The 20,995-nt window shown below is 37.0% G+C and overlaps 1 protein-coding gene across 2 annotated transcripts in view; it reads right to left on the bottom strand.

Moving 5' to 3' along the window:
• SMARCAD1 (SNF2 related chromatin remodeling ATPase with DExD box 1) overlaps nt 1-20,995 on the bottom strand; it is a 41,153-nt gene that overhangs the window by 4,711 nt on the left and 15,447 nt on the right. Inside the window, exons 6-19 of one of the 2 annotated variants that reach the window (XM_031607430.2) lie at nt 18,125-18,213; nt 16,483-16,572; nt 15,773-15,857; nt 13,640-14,031; nt 9,567-9,769; nt 8,162-8,252; nt 7,320-7,419; nt 5,945-6,004; nt 5,660-5,735; nt 4,946-5,081; nt 3,836-3,973; nt 3,453-3,548; nt 465-582; nt 89-210 (exon numbers count right to left, since the gene is read on the bottom strand). In XM_031607430.2, coding sequence (XP_031463290.2) covers nt 89-210; nt 465-582; nt 3,453-3,548; nt 3,836-3,973; nt 4,946-5,081; nt 5,660-5,735; nt 5,945-6,004; nt 7,320-7,419; nt 8,162-8,252; nt 9,567-9,769; nt 13,640-14,031; nt 15,773-15,857; nt 16,483-16,572; nt 18,125-18,213 — 1,796 coding nt within the window. The remainder of the gene's footprint in view (nt 1-88; nt 211-464; nt 583-3,452; nt 3,549-3,835; nt 3,974-4,945; nt 5,082-5,659; nt 5,736-5,944; nt 6,005-7,319; nt 7,420-8,161; nt 8,253-9,566; nt 9,770-13,639; nt 14,032-15,772; nt 15,858-16,482; nt 16,573-18,124; nt 18,214-20,995) is intronic. The other variant, XM_031607431.2, reaches the window with a different exon arrangement.

Raw genomic sequence — 20,995 nt, 5'->3', positions numbered from 1 at the left:
TGATCCAAGGACTGACAATAAAAGTAAATTCAAGTTACATTAAAAATTCTGAGGAATTAGAGACTGCTGCTGAATCTCATCACCTTACCTTGAGCATAAGTTTGGACATTGTCTTGAGTTTGTCAGCTGTGTAATACTGACGATGTAAGAGAGGGTGATTAGCCATTTTTCTAAGTTGCATCATTGCATTTCCCATATCAGAGTTTTTCTCTGTCAACAAAAAAATAAGGTATATTCAGAAGCAGCACAGATCTGGATGCATCTTTATCTCTCAGGAGAACATTAGTTCTAAGGAAAACTCCTTATATTCAATATTTCATCTATTTAAAAATAAATCACAGAAAGGATATAGACACTTTATAGTATTAGACATCTTTACAAAGCAAAAACTTCGTAGTTCCACTCAACAGAAATCTAAGCCTAGGGGAAAAAAAACAGCAAAAGGAAATGAAACCATCATATACCGTTACCCTTCATAGTTTTCTTCAGCTTGTTTAAGAGATCACAATATAGTTGCTCTTGCTTCTCAGACATGGCACATAATTCAATGTGATCTTTTTTGGGAGGTAGTTGTTTAAGGACCTAAGAAAATAAAAATGTACTGGGTGAAAATTGTACTGTAAAAATAGTAGTTCTGCATTGTTTTACAAGCCTACTCTTAAGTTATTCTACTCATTCTCTTCATGCCAACTTCTTCCATTGGCTGCAACTTTGCTAATTGAAACCGAGTCAGTAGTTCGACTTACAAATTCAGAACTTGTCTTGAATTACGCATCAGACATCTCCTAAAATAACATGATCTGAACACTTCAAAAGAAAAAAAACAACCAAAAACCAGCACTTGCACAAAATAAAACACTACAAGGAATCCACTTCCCTGCTAATCAAAGCAAACTATTTTTGAACCTACTGACTACTAAGTGCATGTGAATCACAGTAAGACACAGAAACCCTCTTCAAATTATTATATTTTTCCAGTCTATTCAGAACTGCATGCATTCAAGAAGGATTTAGCTAAGTTCTGAATTTAAAATGAAAAAGAAACATTTGGACTATAGCAACATAACCTGTTTTCAGTCAATCACATGCAAAAAAGCATACACAAACATTTACTGCCTTAACACTTTGAATTAAAGTAAAATGTCATCCTGCATCATCCTAACACAGCTGGTAAAAGAGACTATCAGGGGAGGTGCCCTGCTAGACCTGCTGTTCACAGAAGATGACTGGTGGGAAACATGGAGTTCAGGAGCCATCTTGGACAGACTGACTGCAAAATGGTAGAGTTCTCGATTCCTGGTGGTGAAGTCAGAAAGGGGGGTGCAGCAAAACTGCTACTTTGGACTTCTAGAGGGCGGACTTTGAAATGCTCAGGACACTGATAAGGAGGGCCCCTTGGGATTCAGACCTGAAGGGCAAAGGGGTCCAGGAAGGCTGGTCACTTCTTAAGAAGGAAGGACCCCCCCATGATTCTGGTGGAAACAGACCTAGTGCTCCATCTGGACTGCCACACGTCCATGGGGCCAGATGAGATGCACCCAAAGGTTCTGAGGGAGCTGGCAGAGTTGGAATGCAGCTTGGCAATCATCATCTACCAGCATTCCTGGTCAATCAGAGAAGTCCCAGAGGATTGGAGTCTTGCCAGCATAACACCCATCTGCAAGAAGGGTCATAAGGGGAATTTAAGGAACTACAGGCCTGTCAGCCTGACCTTGGTGCCAGGCAAGGTTATGGAGCAGATCATCATAAGGGAGATCACATAACATGTGTAGGACAACCGGGGAATCAGGCCAAGCCAGCAGTGGTTCATGAAAGACATGTTCTGCTTGACCAACCTCATCTCCTTGTATGACTGAGTGATTTGTCAGGTGACTGAAGGAAAGGCTGTTGATGAGACCTACCTAGATTTCAGCAAAGCCTTTGACACTGTCTCCCACAGTATTTTCCCAGAGAAGCTGGTAGCGTATGGTTTGGACAGGTACATGCTTTGCTGGGTAAAGAACTGGCTAGAGGGCCAGGTCCAGAGAGTGATGGTGAATGAAGTTACATCCAGCTGGCAACTGGTCATGAGTGGTGTTACTCAGGGGTCCATTCTGGGGCCTAACCTGTTCAGTATCTTTATTGATGATCAGGATGAGTGGACTGAGCACACCCTCACGTATGCAAACGATATCAACTTGAGAGGAAGTGCCAATCCGCCTGCGGGTAGGAAGGCTCTACAGAAGGCTCTGGCCAGGCTAGATTGAAGCCTACAGGATGAAGTTCAACAAGACCAAGTGCCACATCCTATACTTTGGCCATAACTACCCCAGACAACACTAAAGGCCTGGGGCAGAGCGGCTGGAAGACTGTGTAGAGGGAACAGATCTGAGGGTATTGGTCAACGCTCAGTTGAATACGACAACAGTGTGCCCAATTGGCCAAGAAGACCAATGGCATCCTGGCTTGCACCAGAAATAGTGTTTTCACAGCAGGAGCAGAGAAGAAATCAGTCCTCTGTACTCAGCACCGGTGAGGATGCACCTCGAGTACTGCATTCAGTTTTGGGCCCCTCACTGTGAGACAGACACTGAAGTCCTGCAGTGTGTTCAGAGAAAGGCAATGAAGTTGGTAAGGGGCTTGGAGCACAAGCCTTATGAGGAGTGGGTAAGGGAATTAGCATTATTTAGTCTGGAGGAGGGTCAGGGGAAACATTATCACTCTCCACAATTACCTGAAAGGAGGTTGTGGCAAGGAGAGAGTCAGCCTCTTCTCCCATGTAACTATTGACAGGATTAGAGGGAATGGCCTTAAGTTGAGAGGGGAGAGATTCAGGTTGGACACTAAGAAAAATACTACTCCAAAAGGCACTGGAAAAAGCTGTCTAGAGAGGCAGTGGAGCCACTGACCCTGGAGGTGCTCAAGAAATGTTTAAATGCTATACTTAGGGACATGGTTTAGTGGAAAATATTGGTGATAGGTGGATGGTTGGACTGGATGATCTTGGAGGTCTTTTCCAACCTTGGTGATTCTATGATTCTATGATCTCACATGACCAGTAGTACCTGGTCTGCAGGATAACAGGTCCCAGACCTCTCTCTGCATTGCAAGGGGCAAGTCCAGTCCCTGTACAGTAGCCTTAGACATGTGCTAGTGGATGCAAACAAGTGAAATTTTCAGAATTGACAATGAAGTCACTTGATGTCTGCTTAGTGCACAGGATAATCTTTCAGTGATCTTTCCTAACTAAAATTCCTGGCTTCATTAAACAAATACTGAGCATTGAAATCCAAAACTACCACAGCATGTCACATTCTTGCAAACTTCAAGATGAAGAGTAACAAGATTCTTGTTCATCCTAGAGAAACATGTAAAATTAGCATTGATGAAACTTGACATAAAATTCCACAAGCCTCAAAGATTATGAGGTTTTCTGATACCAAGGAACCATTATTTTAAAAATAAATAATTACCTCATCTTTTACTCTTCTCAAGATGAATGGTTTTATTATCTGCTTCGCATGTGCAATCCTTTCCTTTTCATATGTGCTTTGTTCTTCAGCAGCCTTCTATGGAAAATATTGCAAGAATTCAATTACAGGGTGAAGTTTCCAGCAATAACACCACTGTCGTACAATTTCTAAGCTGATGGAGAACTCAACCAGAAGAGGCAGATCTAACAGGACAGTTAGCATTCTGAGACATCCTATTATGGTATCTGTTAACTTGAAATAGTTTATTTTACTGTTTCATTTTCTAGATTTTCACTACCTGTTTCTACAAGGTACCGATAAGCAAGTGGCAGCAGCAGTGATATAGTAAAAAAGTTAGTTTCAAGGAAAGAATATACACTCACTGTTTTTGAAGAGAACATCCTTCGGATTTCACTTGTGCTGCTACTGAACATATGTGGCATAACAAAATTCAAGAGAGACATCAACTCCAACAGGTTATTCTGAACTGGAGTTCCCGTTAGCAGTAAACGATGCTTTGCCTATTTGCCCAAATTAAAAAAAAAAAACAAACCACTAGTGAGAAACACTAGTTGAACGTGTTAAAAACTAATAAACTAATACTGGAAAGTGAAACACCACTCCTTGAGAACTGACATGAACTTGATTTAAACTATAACTATTTAAATTTTAAATACGCTTAAGTCTTATGAAATAATTGATGCTTTTGAATCTGTCCAAAGCTGACCTTAGATCAGTGTAAGACTACTCAAGAAGCTTAGCCCAGATGCAAGACAATCCTCCCTGTCTGTATTGTGCTTTCGGTTGGTTGTTTGCTTTTTTTTTTTTTCCCCCTAATTAAAATTAATGCAGTAACTGTTGCCTACATATTTTGTTTTTTCTAAGGTGAAAGAGTAATTTGCACACGTTTTCAACTGCAAGTACAAGCGACAATTTAATGGCTTAAACATCAACTTCCTAAAAATGCTTTTGGTGAAAATATGAAAAATAAGTAGTAATAATTTAAGCGATCGTATTACTTCTTATTCATTATTATTACTTCTTATTCCAAATCTATCTTTTAAAATGCCACTGAATAGGCTGCAAACTTCGAGAAAAAGCTATTTCAAAGTTGCTTTTTTAGTACAGACCTATCAGAATACATTCTTAAATACTACAGTATTCCAGCACAAATTGTTTTAGTTTCCAGAACAGCAATTTTACCATCTTTACTGCGAGTAAAGACTGGAAAACTGCTTAATACTGAAACTGAACCACTACCACAATTGTACCGATGCAAATCCATCTACATTTCATAAGAAACTCATCCCCTTGAAAGAGACCACAACACAGGATAAACTCCTAAAACCATACGAAAGCTTATGTCCACCTGCATACTGTAGTTTCTCAAAAATGATGTGCATATAAACTCCTTCCCTCCATAAGGATAACACAGAAAAAAACCCCAGGGAGTCATCCCTCCACCCCCTCCTCTCAACAACCAAGTCTCTTACATTAATTCTCATAAGCTGCTGGTAGCGTACAGAGCTCATGTTCTTGAGCATATGACCTTCATCAAAAATTGCATAGTTAAGCTTCACTTTGCGAAACAGACTTCGATCATCTGAACTGCTAATTGCACAGTTATACCTGTCAGAGGAATAAATCACAAAATAAACATTAAACGCAACTTAACATGAAGATACCGCTCCCTCAACTAAATTACATTCTGTATAATTCTAAGAGCTACAGAAAAGAACAGCAGAGGCCTTAAGTAAAACTGTCTAGAAATAATCAATCACAACATAGTTTAATATTGTCAAATAATTACAGTTTACTTGATAAGCCAGTGTTATTCATACGACTTTACAAAAATCCATACAAACCTATTAGAAAGTATGCACACTATCTGCTACAGCATTAATAAAAGCCTTTTTATCATTACTTGGAGAAGATGAAATTCCTTTTCCATCTTATCACATTCTAAATATTGCTTGTTAGTTATTCATTCTATGAATTTTGTTGGCAAAGCACACTTCGCACCTCCCTCATTCAGTGATACTGCAAAGAGCAACCTCCATAGGCTTTACCTCTTGCCAAACAAGACAGAGAAAGAATGAAGAAAGCCCTTTAGTGAAATACAACTGGCAGAGATCAAATTTTGTTATATCACTAGAGGTCAGTAGATAGTAACTAGATTTCCTTTACTTTTTTATTACTGTACTTACGTAGTTACAATGACATTGAAATCTACAACTCTGTTACTAATGTCAGCCCGGAGATGTTTCCTATCTTCCTGGGATCCTATGGAATGAAAAACAAGAGTACAACTACATATGCATATAAAATCTAAATACATACTAAAATCAAGATTATATACATATAATTAATGCTGTTTTCCTGTATAAGAACAATTATCTAAAAACAATGCTTCTATGAGCAATTAATGTTTTCTGAGGCTGAACATGCAACCAACCGTATGAGTGGATTAATTTCTAAATGACATTGCTCACCATAGTAAAAAAGGACATTCAGTTCAGGACACCACAGATTAACTTCTCTTATCCAGTTATCTGTAAAATATCAATAAAAAAATCCAAGTTATTTCTTCTCACGCTTTACATAATTCCAAAACCACCTCAGCATTAAAACTAAAGCCTGACTTTAAAGCAAATAACTTAAAATTCTCCCAAATGTTAAGAATTATCTTTCCGAATGCTGAAAAATTGTTAACATTTAGGGAAGCTAAGCAACCATCAGACCCCAAAGGCTCCTCTTTCAAAAGGATTCAGAAGCTTTCTTCAATTCAAAAACAGCAGTTTAACATAAGCAAACCTTTTCTATATGACTCTTGCTATCTTAAGTAGCTCATGCTTTAAACTCCTATTAAAATCAGAGTTTTTACTAGGTCTGCAACAATATAAGTATGGGGATGATGGGATCCTCCAACAGAAAAGTCTGAGAAGTTGTTGGCAGACTGTACTTTTCAGACTTTACTATTATTCAGTGCTTTAGAGCATGGAATAATAAAAGCTTAGCCACAGTTGCTGCTACAATTTATGAGTCTCTACGTATCACTTCAAAAAAAGCACCCTCATTCACACCTCAGGTTTTAAAATTGTACGCATTTTTATGAGTTAATAAAAAAACTAATGGATTCTAGTGAGTTTTAAAAGCATACTGATAATGGCATTTTCAAACAGATCTGACTGAAATCTTTTTTGATGTGTTAGAAGAAATGTAAGATATTATTGGCTTCAAAAATTCAGAGCAGTATTTTCTTCCTAATCAAACTTGCTACTTTCTCTTTTTCACAGTCTTTCAGTAAATCCAATTTAACTCCAGAGAACTAGTTTATCCTAAAATTTATCAGCCTTGCTGAAGTATTTCATTCCACTATATTCTTTGCACTTTTAATTGATCTCATTAAACAATCAAAATACAAAATTAAAACACACTATTAGCCTCATCATTTTAGGATTTTGATCTGCTTTAAAATATTGCGTGAACCAAAGAGGAAAAAGGCACTGAATGTTTTGAATGCAATAGAAATTAAATCTAAGCACAGCCTGAAGATACAGAATTTCAGCCAATGTTCAGTAAATAAAAGACTTAGCTAAACAAGTTCAAACTGTAACAAGCAGCTTTATTTCTTGTGAATCACACACAATATATTAAAGAAATCCATGTAAGGTCTAATTAATTTATAACAAGCATACCTGCACTACAGTTTGCATTCCATTTCAAATTCCTCAAGGAGCTGAAAAGCATTGTGAGAAAACACAGCTTTCTTTCTTTAAATTGTTATCCTAATTTTAATAGCCCATCCACAATTTCTCTCCTTTTCCTTTTTTTTAAGGTCAAGTAACTTTGAGACTTGCAACTTACCCAGTGTTGAAGCTGGCACAACTATCAAATGTGGACCACTATCACCTTCTTGGTAGATATGGGCCAGAAATGCAATAGCTTGAATTGTTTTTCCTAAGCCCTACAAGAATACAAATCCAATTAAACAAAATTTAGTCTCCAGAATGTAACAGCTTCATACTACTGAGATGATTACACCATAATCAATGATAACTGAAGATACAGATCTGCATAGAACAATCATTCTGCCAAACAGCATTGTTTTCAGAAGACAATTCTTTCAGTCATGATTAATTGCCTTTTCAGCACTATATTTGAGCATCAGTGATTCACCTACTTCATTTACGAAGTTTTTCATTTTAGTTCAGCTCAAAGCTTCAAGAAACTGATGTTCAGACAACAGCTCATTTGGAAACTAATCATTTCTTTCAATAAGAACCGATCATGCAACTGATTCTAGCTATTTCTGAGGTGGGATTTAATATGGAAATCACATTTATTTGCAATAAGCTTACATTTCTGCCAACGTTCACTCATCTGTCTTTTATACCAGGGGTTTAAAGTTTTAATTTTAGCTACCAGAAAATTTTCTTGAGGTCATGCTTACTAGCATGAAAAGTATGGAAGAAACTCTGTCCAAGTCTTAGTGAAGCAAACCAATCTGTTCATTCACATTAAATCACAAGATGAAAAGCAACTAGCACTCAAAACCTCAAATCTGTAAAATTTCCTGGTTTTAATCCTGTTAGAAAACTTATGAGGGATACACTGACAATAGACGGTTAAAATTCTGGAGAATCAGATTATAACTAAGATATCTCCAGTACTTCTACCAACTGTCAAATAATCAGTTTCACACTTACCATTTCATCAGCCAAAATACCATTCAGTCCATGTTTATGAAGAAGTGCTAACCAATTTAAACCAATCTTCTGGTATGGCTTGAGTTCCAAACTTGAAAAAAGAAAACAGAAGAATATCAGCTTTACCATGTTGCTGTCTTTCGTTTATTTATCTATGAAACACAATTTTAAACTTATGTTTATCACAGTACGGCATGTTTAACATTGCTTGTATTTTAATCCACTCCAAATCTCCTGGTGTAGTGAAAATGCACCTCCAACCCATGTCATCAGTCAGCTGAATATCAGAAAGCATTTCTGAACTAAGCAGTGTGCTGGAATTCTTACACATGTTGAACAATCAAAAATGAATATTACAATACATTTCTTACTTTTAAATCATTTTTAATACTCTCTTGGAGCTTATTACCAGTTTACGTGCCTAAAATAAATCCTCCCCTTCAGCAAATGCTCCTGCATCCATGCACGGAAAAATACAGATCATGGCCTGAACAGACAACTAGCCTGCAAGAGAGGGCTGATTATAGATTGGGAACACAAGTAAACTGCCTCTAGCTTCTGCGTGTAGCTAGAAGAAATTTGCTCATAAGAAACTGCTCTGTAGCTGCAACCTGGTATCCTTGCTTTCTGTGAATGACCTAGCTTAACCCAATCCATGATGTTTTATCGTCTCCCACTGTTACATATATGGCTGCAGTACTAAGAGGTTGTGTGGAAACCTTGCTGGCCAGGTGCCACTGGTATCTGCTGGGGGAATCCCCAGGGCAGACACTCTGCCAGCCAGCTGCCACCAATAATGAGGACCTGGGGGAGACTTTCTCAGCTGGCTGCCTCCAGTAATACAAACACCTTTCTACTAAACTGATGAATAGTAACTTGCCTCTGTGTACTTTCTTCAGGATCAGTAAGCCTTATGCAGAAGCACTGGAGCTTTTGCATGTCACGCTCCCACTAGATACAGAGTTCAAAATCATTTTGTACATCTGCCTCCTGACTAAGGTCCTCAGTGAGCAAACTTGAAGGTTATCAGCAATAGATTAACTGCCATTTGGCATCCTTGATATATAAGGATCCCCTTTAGAGTGGTGGGTTTGGTTTTATCAGTTTTTTTTCAAAAAGAAAAACAGAACAACTTGTGATCCCATTGCTTAAAATCCTACATTCAGAAAAAAACTGAATGGTTTAATCATTGCATCGTTGTGTTACATTCACAATACTTCTCATCAGCTTTCCTGATGAACTTGAAAATATTTATTGCATTCCCCCAAGCACTGCAAGATTCCCAAGATCTGATGAGTGAGACTTACAGTTGCACTTTCACAGAGAACAACACTGAAAATCCTGGAGTTCAAACACAGCTTATTATCCAAGACTCCTTCAAACGTAAAAATAAAATAAAATATACCTCTGGTTCAGAATGGAGGGTTGTTCTATGTTCCATTTGCATCCTCCATCTTCAGTAATCTTGGTTACTTGTTTTGTCAGCTTATTTGAAATTTCTTCACATTTATTCATGAGCTTGAGAACCACATCTCTCTCCTTCAGCAGGGTCTTGCAGTTCCACACAATGTCTTCTGACAAGCCAGCAGTCTTAGTTATTTTTGAAAACTACAAAAAATATTTTTAAAAATACTATGAATATCATCTGATAAAGGGAAGCAGAAGATCAAATGCTGGTTTGCAACTCTCAGCATTGTACCCATCATCCTTCTGTTCACAAAGCTTTATAAAGCTGTACTGCCAGATGCTTTCAGCAAGTTTCTCCCTAACTTTACTTAAAATTGCCAGAGCAAAATCACTTTGCTTTGTGTAGCTGCTGCAAGTCCCTGTCCACCCACAGCATACAAAAGATTATTTTTGGCTGTGCCACTCTTTTCCTAAATCTGACTTAATCTCCATGTAGGTACCTGATAAAAATTCAGAAAAAGGTGTTAAATTTAACCCAAGACTTAAACAGATTCTCCTAAAATTCCTTTCTTAAATATAAAAAAAGATCACAGAATTATTACACATTAAGTAACAGATCAATACCTCAGAGTGAAAAAGCAAAATAAGTTAAATTGGACTGTACTTGGTTTGACCCCAAAAAACTCCTGTGACAGCAATGCCCTCTACTGACAGCTCTCAGTCACAGTTTCAGGTTTTTTGTTTGTTTCAGGTTTTGCTTATTTTAAACAAAATCCATAAAGTTTATCAATAGTCATAGGTTAAATCAGGCTAAGGCACACATGTCAACACTGGCAAAAAAAGTAGACACCCTCTAATAAGGAATTGCAAAGAACATGATTTTCAATAGGCCATTAGGAAATTTCAACATTTGTTTTGGTGCCTAAAGCTTCAGTTGGCATAAACATAAATCCCGTAATCTATAAATAAATGTGTGGAGATTGAAGCCATCTGCTATTAAAAAAAAAAGTTGAATTACTTCATGTCAGAGTATTAACATTCATCTCCAAGTTACAACAAGAAACACTCCAGCCACTGGTTTACATGTAGAAAAACAGAGATGTGCTGTCACTCAGAACACAAGTAGATTCGTGGATGGCCTCCGCATTACCATGGGCTCTCACTCCTGTAACTCCACGAATTTTTCAAAGGAGGTCCAAAACTCTGAGGCTATCACAGATACAATCTTCCACAGTAGGCCTGAGGAAACATCCTGTAGGAGAGTCGAGCCAAAGCCCGAGTAACACCACACTGACACAGCCTGCTCCAGTTTACTCTACTACACTTAAAGGTGATTCAGGATTTTACTTTACTGCTTAGCCTCATCCTTGATAAACAAACCCTAACTCCATTTTGACCAGTGTCTATTTCTAACCTGATGCATTTGTTGCTTCCAGTCAGTTTCTTCTTGTGGAAGATTTCTGGATTTGTATATATATATTTTTTGGCTAGTTTGAGTTTTGTAAGAGTTCACAAATGTAGAGCCAAGCATAATGAAAAATGACAATACAGCTGGAGCTCCCATCTCTTAGTGGGTCCTAGCTCATCCAGTATTGCAGTGTACAGAATGCAATAGACAAGACTGTCTTCTGGGGGAAAGTAAGAACTAAAACAAAGAAACAAACTACATATGCTATGCCTACACATCTACATAATGTTTTGTGTTTAATCTCCATTAATTCCTTAAGAATTTTCAGGTGTTCTTGGTTTTTTTTATTGTTGTTGTTTTCTTTTGAAAGATGCAGGCATCATTTAATTCACATGAGGTCTTTAATATCAAAAGAGGTGGCTTGCTTTGTGATTCAACAATACTACCAGCTCCTCAACATTACTAATTTCAGCTTCACAGTCCTTTAATTATATAAATCCATGTTTTGTCATGGTTCTACTTCTTGTGATTTTTTGTGAAGACAAGTACCAGAAGACTCAAACACGTGCTTTTTAGGATCACGTATCCCAATGTATGATGCTACTACCTACTCTCTTTAAGTACACACTGTAATCAACAGGAGGTCACAAGTACTTGTCCAGAAAGCAACTGATCTATAAATGAAGAAGCAGACAGCTAAAGCCCCAAGGAAATACCCAAGCAGTATCACCAAATCAAGTTAAACATCTGCTTTCAAAATCCACTCAAAAACACAAGTTAAGCAATTCCAAGAATTTTCAGTGATTTTATAACTTTGAAATCCATCTGAAAACTTTAAAACCATCTGAATAAGTAACAGTCTTAGTGCAACTTAAAAGTTTTGTCTAGAAAGAAAATGGTATTTTAAGTTTTCCTGGAATAAGCCATTTAATTTATGGAAATGTAGGCTTCCCTGTTAATGACATCAATCGTCACCTCAGATGAGAGCTCTAAGATCTTTCTCAGTTCTCCTGAAGAACAGTAACATCATTTAGTGCTTTATAAAGTTGTTACAAAAGTAAAAGTTCCAGGTACCTTCATATTAAAGGAAAAAAAAAACCTTAAAAATAAGCCAATTTCTTTAAACACTGTAACAGCCAACTCTCTACATTATTCTACTACTCCATTAAGACGTAAGAGAAAAAAAATGCTGGGCCACTGTGCTACTGGATCATTATAAAAAATTAAGTAACGCTGACATTAAACATCTGCTAAAATCTGCTGCAAATCATTTCTACTCCAGGCAAGTATTCACAGTACTACATAAACATGTAGTTGCTGACAGCAGCAACCTTTAGGAAAGTAAGATTCTGAACACAAACAGGCCCATACAGTTTATCTGTTAAATATTTTACACAGAGAAAAAGAGAACAGCCCTGTAGCAAATATTTCTGCAGAGAATTAAGCTCAGGCAAAACCCAACAAGTTTAGAAAGGAATTGCCATATGACAGATGTTCTGTAAGAAGCCAAAGGCTTGAGGCAAAACGGATTTTTTTTGCAAAATATCCGTACCTCTCTTTTTTTTTTTTCCTAAAGATCCTTCTTTTTATCTCCCCCTTTTGCAACACAATGTACAAACGTGATTTTGTTTTCTTAAGTTTCTCGATCAACCCTTACCGTTTTGTGGTAAGACAGTTCACGCACCAAATAATGTATTATTGTTTTAGGAATATTGATGAAATCATATTCTGCTCTTAAAATAATACAAGCACATCTTGTATACATCAATAGGGGTGGTTTCAGAACCCTTACTGATGAAAAAAACGTATCAGTTACTCTTTAAGAGGGCCTACACAGAATTATTGCCTTAAAATCCAAAGCAGTAATAACTTCACCAAGACAGTCTGCTGTAAAGCACTTCAGATTTCATATTAAAACATTGCTTCTATCTGGTCTGATGTCTTGCAGTTAACTGAAATGCGTGAAAGTTGATGGCAACAAGCAACCCATGGGAAACACTTCAAAGTAACATCTCAGTGACAACAGATAATCTACTTACCAAGCGCTACTGCTTTCCCTTCTTTTGTGGATTGTAGTTTATCCTTCTGGTGCTTTACCTTTATTAATAAAAACACAGCAGTTTCCTCCACTAAAAAAAAAAATGGCTGCACTGCTTAGCCAGCAAAACCATGCTAGAAACTAAGCTGCAGTAGAATAAAAAAAATAGAGCAAAAGAGACGACAACTGCTTCTTGTATGAGACTAAAAATAATCATGCTGGAATCTTAAGTAATGGAGCTACCCTTGAAGAGGCTGCAGTAAAAGTTCTGCCACATTCTTGTCTTCTTCATGGGTTTTCAGCAAAAGCAGCTCAGAACAGGCTAGTAAACACCTCCTTCCTAAATGAAAGCTCTAATTTCTTCTACTGCAGTGAAATCAACCAAGTTTCTATGCTAAAAAGTGAGTGGCAGTAATGTCAGCCAATCAGCTTAAGTTTTTCAGCAAAATCACCCCTTAATTCATTCAAATTTAGGTCATATGACACTGTTTGAAATGCTATTGGCTTACAATGAACATAGCATTTTAGCCTAATCAGGCTAAGGCCTCCCATCTATGCCTCTCTAGACCTAAGACACCTTGACTCTAGGCATGCTGGGGATGTTAAAACAAGAATGCAGACTTACCAGAGCTTCCCAACTATTAAAGGGCCGGAGCGCTATTATCTTCTGAACCTTTTTCTCAGAACACTGGGGAATCATAGTGAGTTCACTTGGAGAAGCATCTTGCAGGAAACTTAGGATTTTACTTTTGTATACATTTTCTACCACTTCATCGCCACTGCCATAGTCCTCGTCAAGAGAGCTACCACCATCTTCAGCAGCTGACTCATCCTCTGAGTCTTGTACTTCTGTTTTAGTGCTCCAAACATTTGCTTTGGCTTTATGGTTTTTCCTAAGGCAGTTCTGCTCTTTCCCAGAAAATTTCCGTTTCTGCTGCACCTTCTTCTTATCGCTTCTGCTATTTGCAGAGACTTCAGTCCAGTTAGAAACTTCACTTTGGGAAGGAAATTCCACACCTACAGATGTGATACAGAGAAGGCAACAAGTCACCACATATTGGTTGAGGGCAAATAAAAACTCTGTGTTCTTCCAAACTAAAATTTTGCATTAAAATATTAAAACTGTGTTTCATTTCAACACACAATGCCTCAACAAGAAGTCTTACCAAAAGAAGAAAAAGAGCAGTAAATACCACTCCATCCTGTTTGAAACATGAACAATCTCAACTATGATTAGGTGAACATTTAATTTTTACACTGCTCAAATATTACAAAGTTTTTTTTAAAAAAGTATCTTAGAATATAAATGAGCAACAAGATGTTACATGTGTGAGCTGCAGAAGCTGTGAGGTAAGAATCACAGAATCACCAAGGTTGGAAAAGACCTTCAAGATCATCCAGTCCAACCATCCACCTATCACCAATAGTACTCACTAAACGATGTCTCTTAACACAAAATTCAAGTGTTCCTTGAACACCTCCAGGGTCGGTGACTCTACCACCTCCCTGAGCAGCCCATTCCAGTGCTTGGCCACTCTTTCAGAAAAATAGCAGCCTTCTATAAGTTTAAGAGTTCTGGTAACATTGCTGGAATGAGACACTGGTCCCACTCTGCCCAACGGCCAATAAATGAGTTCTGCTGAGTTCAGTAAACAAACCTACTTTCATATACAGAAGTATAAATTCTTTCCCACTTTATTGCACCTCAGTACAGCAGTAAAGATGGGATAAGAAAAAAAACAACTGTTAAAAAAACTGGAAGAACTTTGTCAACTAAAACAACTCTACTATCTTGAACTAAGATACAAATTATTTAGCTCTAAGAAAACATTTTCAGAAGGATTTGTATGCTGTGGGCTTTCCCCCCTCTCTGCATGTCATGTGCACTGCTTTCTCTTCTGCCCAGTGCCAGCTTTCTTCTGAGCCACTCCAATCCCCAAGCTTTTCCTTCTAATTATTGAGAAGGTAAGGAACCAACTTTATGCATGCTGATAGCATCCCACCTCTTGAAAGAATTAAGAATACAATCCTAATCCCAAGAATACTGAAGGAGTTGATATAGCAAAACATATGCATTTCTGACAGCTGTGTAACACTGAAGTTATCAACTCAATAAATAGTATTTAAGGTCTTCTGCCCAGATTTTCCTGGGGTTATAGATTTTACTCTGCACCACAATTAATGAACTGGTATGCATTATAATAAATAATAAAAGCTGGTATGCGTTAAATAATTTAAGGCAGTACATTATTTTAATATATGTATAATATTATTTTATTAATATAATTATTATTTAATTTAAATAATAATTAAAATAATATAATTATTTATATATATTTTTACACTACAATATATTTTAAAAGGATGCAAGTATTGGCAATTACTGATTAACAAATTACTCAAAAGAAAAAAGCAAGCAAGCAGGATGGGAACAACTGACAGCTTTAATACATTTCAGAATATATTTTATGATGTAGATAATTGCAAACTCATAAGTAAGTCTATATTAGCAAGGCAAAGATACTAATTTCTACATTTATAGAGAAAAAGGTTAAAAAAAAAGATACTGTAAAGTAGAGAAATATCCAGTTTCCTTCTTTTACCTCTATTCTCCTCCCTGCAATACTACTTTCAAATATTAATTCAAGTTTCAAGATGTAGTGCAGCGGGGTCATTACTGCTCGACATGGGAAAAGATTTACAGTGCAAGCCTGTTTGCTTTATCTTGGGATAAAATGGATTATAAATCTGTCTTTACCATCATTGTCTCCTGCAAAAACTCTCAGGGCCTCTCGTGCTTCGTGAAGCACCCAGTTATGTTCCCGAAGTACATCTCTCAGTTCCTAGAAAACAAGAAATTTTGCTTTATGATAAGGTAAGCAGACAGTGTATTTCTCTATAGAGAGACATTGAGTCACTAACACTTACTTTCAATTGCAGAAGGCAAATAACCACCCCCAAACTCCCCGTAAGTGTGAGGATTCAAAAGAGAAGAAATCAAAAGTAGAAAGCCTTTCGGTTTATTTTTATACCCTCAGTTTATACAGACCTGCACTCCATTTTTGAAGGCTAGGAACAAGCAAACTTTGCTTCCAGTAATTTCAAGTACAGCATTAAAAGGCTATGATTATCTTTGTGTACTAAATTAATGCACAGCACACAGAGTAAGAAAAAAGGAAGACATAACATATCATATCATAACATATCATAGGTTCAAGTTCCCTATGCCAGGCTTGCCAACAGGGCCAAAATACTAAAGACAAAAAGTACCATTTAGCCTTGATTATCTCCAGCTGTTCTCACTTCAAGGCAAAATACATTCCAAAAGCAGGAACAGTGAAGACCTTCCTACCCCAGGCTCCTTCTGAGAGTGCAGCTGGTGTAAGGATTGCTTCATTTGGACTTCAAGAACAGATACAGTGCTCTTCAGATATCAAAACCTAATTTGCCACCAGAAAACAAACTCACCTCCTTATCCATGCTAGGGAATGTGTTTTGCAGCTTCTCTACAAGCATCTCTTGCTTCTCCCATTGTATTTCAGACTTTGACCCATCCAGCTGTGTAAAACAAACAAAAAAAAACAGAAAAATCAAACTGAACCAATATTGCTTACCTTTAACAAGCCACTCTAAATGACAAAAGCACTTAAGGCAAATCCAAGTTGCAGAAATGATTTCTCATATATAAACAGTACTCAAGGCTAGAACTTTCAAGAGTGTAGAAAGTCTTTGGTCACGACAGACTGGCATTCTTTACTTGGTTAGCATGTACCATGAGAAGCTGCATACCAAAACATAAATAATTTAAAGCACCTAGCTTGTATTTCTTTAAAATGGAAATTATAGTTAGCAGTGATTCTGCATGATACTCAAGGCAGAAGGCAGTAGTGTTAACATTCAAGAGGTACACAGCTAGTCAACGATCTTAAATGACTATTGTATTTAACCCACCAGAATCTATAGATGTGTCAATTGGAGTGTTTATATGAAGATCTATATATAAAAGCCAATTTCCAAAAATGGTGTACTGGAGCCATCAAGTCACACAAAAAGCTGGCAATATGTTTTCATCTACATTAGCTTCACTAACAGCTACTGTAAATTGAGAAAAAAGGGAGGTTTCTTATGAACAAGTGCCAAAGCTTCTGTTATGCCACAAGCTGTTCTCTTATGTACTCAACACAAAGAATTATGCAAGTGTCTTCCATGAATGCAAAGTGTTTACCAATCTACATACCTACAGCAGAGATCCCAACATGTTTGATACATATTTACTTAGCTGAATTACACTATTTGCTGAAAGAACATAAACTGGATCACCCAAAATTACTCCAGGTGACAGAGGACATAGTTCCTACCCTCACGGAACCTACGGTATCAATAAGGGTAGAGCTATGGTCAGCACAAAAATTGGAGCTCTCTGTTTCATTCTGATGGAAGAAAAAATTTAGTTACATTTCAATGCAGAAATAATTATTCATTCCCCATACAGCCTCCAGTCCGTATTCTAAAATCCCCATTCTCAAATATTTTCCCATGCTTTCCAACAATGCATCAATGGTCTAATGATAGTACTGTAGGATTGTAATACCAAACTGAATGTGCCAGGATCATTTACACAGTTCCTATTTACAAGCACAGCTCAAAGTAACCATTCCTTTTAACATAACCAATTCGTTCTTTTCCGTAAGCCATTGTTCTTTCCTAACCAAAATGATTCTATGATTTAATCACTCCTATAACATAGGGTAACAGTAACACCAGATGTTGAACTCCACCTATTTGAGGAAAAATAAGGAATGATCTGATGAGGCAAGTTGCCTTATAGTTTTAAACTCCCACTGATGGTACACAAGAATTGGCACATACCGCTACTTGTCATCAAGTTCAACCATGAAAGCAAGAGCAAATGCACATACACTGAAGATTAAAACAAGTAACTTTCAGCATTGCCAAAAACAATGAAGCAGAAAACTCATCCAGAGGGCAAGATTTGAATATGATAGGATTTTCTGATAACACACAGCAACTTCATGGCACAACTGTCAGTGATACAAGTCAGGCATCTCCACTTACTCCATAGTGCTCAAACAGAAAAAACAATACTTACATAATCAGCTTTTGGCTTTTTTGTTATATGTTTATCACTCTCTTTGCCATTTATGTGAGAATCATTTAGTCTCCTTTTACGAGAGGCAGCTTTAAAATGGAAGTAAAAAACAAAATGAAAATTAATTTCATTGTAAGTATTACTTTCAATTACTCTCATATATAAGTAGGATCATTCAAATAACTGCTGTAGTAGCTACTTGTTAACAGCATATTTTTACTAGTCTTCTATAATAGTTTCTTACTACAGTCCGTACATATTCAGAAATTCCAAGCAAAGAAACTACTAAAAATGTATTTATTCACACATTTATGTATCCTCACATTTTCTTCAGTACTTTAGCAGTTAAACAAGCAGCTTTGTCTTATGTGGAAAAACGGGCTTTGTTTTATGTTTGCTTTTTTTCCTTTTAATTGCCAAGCATGTTATACGGGAGTAGCTTTCACAACGAAAGATAATCCTGTTTAAGCTGTATGCTATTGGAAAGTTAGTACTTAACCAAGGCTAAAATCCTACTGTGAGTTAGAATATTTACATCTGGAAGTGCTGATGACTGATTTTTGGCTCAGATGTTCACCAGAAAGGTTATTATCAAGAAGTTTTCAACATTAAATCAAAGCCTTTGAAAGTAAACTACGCATAGTAAGTCAGAGATAACTAATTATAAATGAGCATTAAATTACCTATGACTAGCTCATGTGAGTCAGAACTTTCTGAATATCTTTGGGCCTGGGTGATTATCAGAGATTATCATCTTAGCATTAAGATCTGTCCAGTCAGGTGCATTTTCAGTTGCCATTGTGTTTTTTAACTTCATGAGCTGTGCACATTATTGCTATTTCTCCACATTAGCTTTAGTTGAAGCAACAACTGTTACTGGATGAATGCTCCCTTTTTACTATAGTCCAAAATATTTTAAATATTCCTAGTTGATGATCTGATTTATTACTGGCAGTCAATCTTTTTGGAAGATTACCAACAGAGCTCTGATGTTTTACATCAGCATCTGCAGCGAACCTCCCCTCCTACCTCCCAGACAGCCCAAGGACAGACAGTCAGCAAACAAGCAGAGCTGATCGCACACACACACAAAGGACACACACACAAAGCACACTTGCTTTCAAACCCTTAAGACTATCTGGAACATCAAAACAGTTTCAGCTGTGAAAAACAAAATATCTACTTATTTGTATAAACACATGTTTTTGTGTGAAAATACTTTCCTAGAAGTTTTCTAATAGACTCATTCACTCTCTCTGTTGAGAAAGAGAGACACGGTATATAGACTAAAAAAAGTTAACATTTCTCAAAGAAACAGAAGCAAAGCATCAGCAGTAACTGAATCTTCAGTAAATGAAGTACCTAGCAAGATCAAGGTACCTACTAGTGAGATTTTCAAAAGCCTATGTGTTCTGTAGATCAATACAGACAAACAGAAGATGCACAGCTCAAAAAGAATCCTGCAAACATGTTGGCGGAGAAGAAGATAGCTTCAGAATTCAGAGAACAATGCATTTCACTTCTGTCCAAGATGTTCATTTAAACAACGTAGCCAGGAAAAAAAACACTAGTAGCTTAAGACTCAAATGTATCTTAGCCTTGTCTTATATCAAGGCTTGGGGCTATCAGGTTGCTGTTGGGTAAAACACTAAAAATTTAAGGAGTTATGACTGTTTAAGATCAATCAGAACTGTACCCAAAGTGGTTAACTGCAGACATAAACAGGGACCCATGCAATCTTCTCAGCTCTAAAAAACACACACCGACTCCACATTAGAGTATTTCTAAGACCATCCTCCTTTGAAGTAAGTAGCTGAATGACCATCGGTCTTTGGAGGAAAAATAAATATATAAAACTGATTAAGAGCAATTTTAGTGACAATTAAGCCACAGTAGAGGATCTGAATAACCATGACCTCAGGAATCCATCAACATAAAATCACGTAGAAATCCTTCTGTGGGCTTCCAAAACTAACCACATCTACAACTGAAAAATAATTTTCTGAAGAGATTCACTTTGCAAGCTACACATACATAATAATTGCTTCTTAGACTAAGGAAGCATAGAACTGAGGGGATAAAAAAGCCCTGCGACTGCTAGACATGAATCATCCTCAGAATGGAACCAGAGTGCATGGGGCCTGGAACTGATCTTGTCCCTCATTTCTCACCCAGTCAACACTTCGTAACAAGTAAATCATAAATTGACATGGATAAGCAGATGTTCAATAGTGTCTCCACATAAAAAAAATTGTATCCAAAATGAGATGATTTATACCATCATTTTCAGGCATGCTCATTCTTAACTAAATATTTTTTATATAACAGCTGTGATTGAAGAGAATTTTGTTGCCAAGATTCTTCTGTGGGCTTTCGCACTGAAAGCATGTGAAGCAGCACACAGACTAACACAAAAATGTTGGACTTGATGATCCTTGTGGGTCCCTTCCAACTCCAGATAATTTTATGGTACAAAAAGGCCAGAAGGGAGAGCCTAGATACCAGAAATTAAAGTGTTATACCATAACTGTTAAAAATCTTGCGAAGTGTACACAAATATCTGAAGATGAAAATATGGCAAGTACAACAGGGAGAACTGTATCATATTTATAGTAAAAATAAAAAAATCATCTATGTTATAATTGAAGTACAACTGTGTTCTCCTCAGCACAAGAGCTTCCTGAAGAGAATTTTCAAATCCATAGCATACTTCATGAAGACCTATCAATCACATAAAACAAAAATCAAGAGAGATTAAAAATAGCTCTGGACTTAAGTGATGCCAAAGAGAGAAACCCGAAGCATGAAGTGGTTACACCGACATACTTACTGCTTTCTACACATTTCCACACCTTAGGGTTATTTGATAAT

This window comes from Phasianus colchicus, chromosome 4 (genome assembly GCF_987193195.1).
Source record: "Phasianus colchicus chromosome 4, bPhaCol1.hap1.1, whole genome shotgun sequence".
Taxonomy (NCBI): domain Eukaryota; kingdom Metazoa; phylum Chordata; class Aves; order Galliformes; family Phasianidae; genus Phasianus; species Phasianus colchicus.
This window is presented reverse-complemented; position numbering and strand designations above follow the sequence as displayed.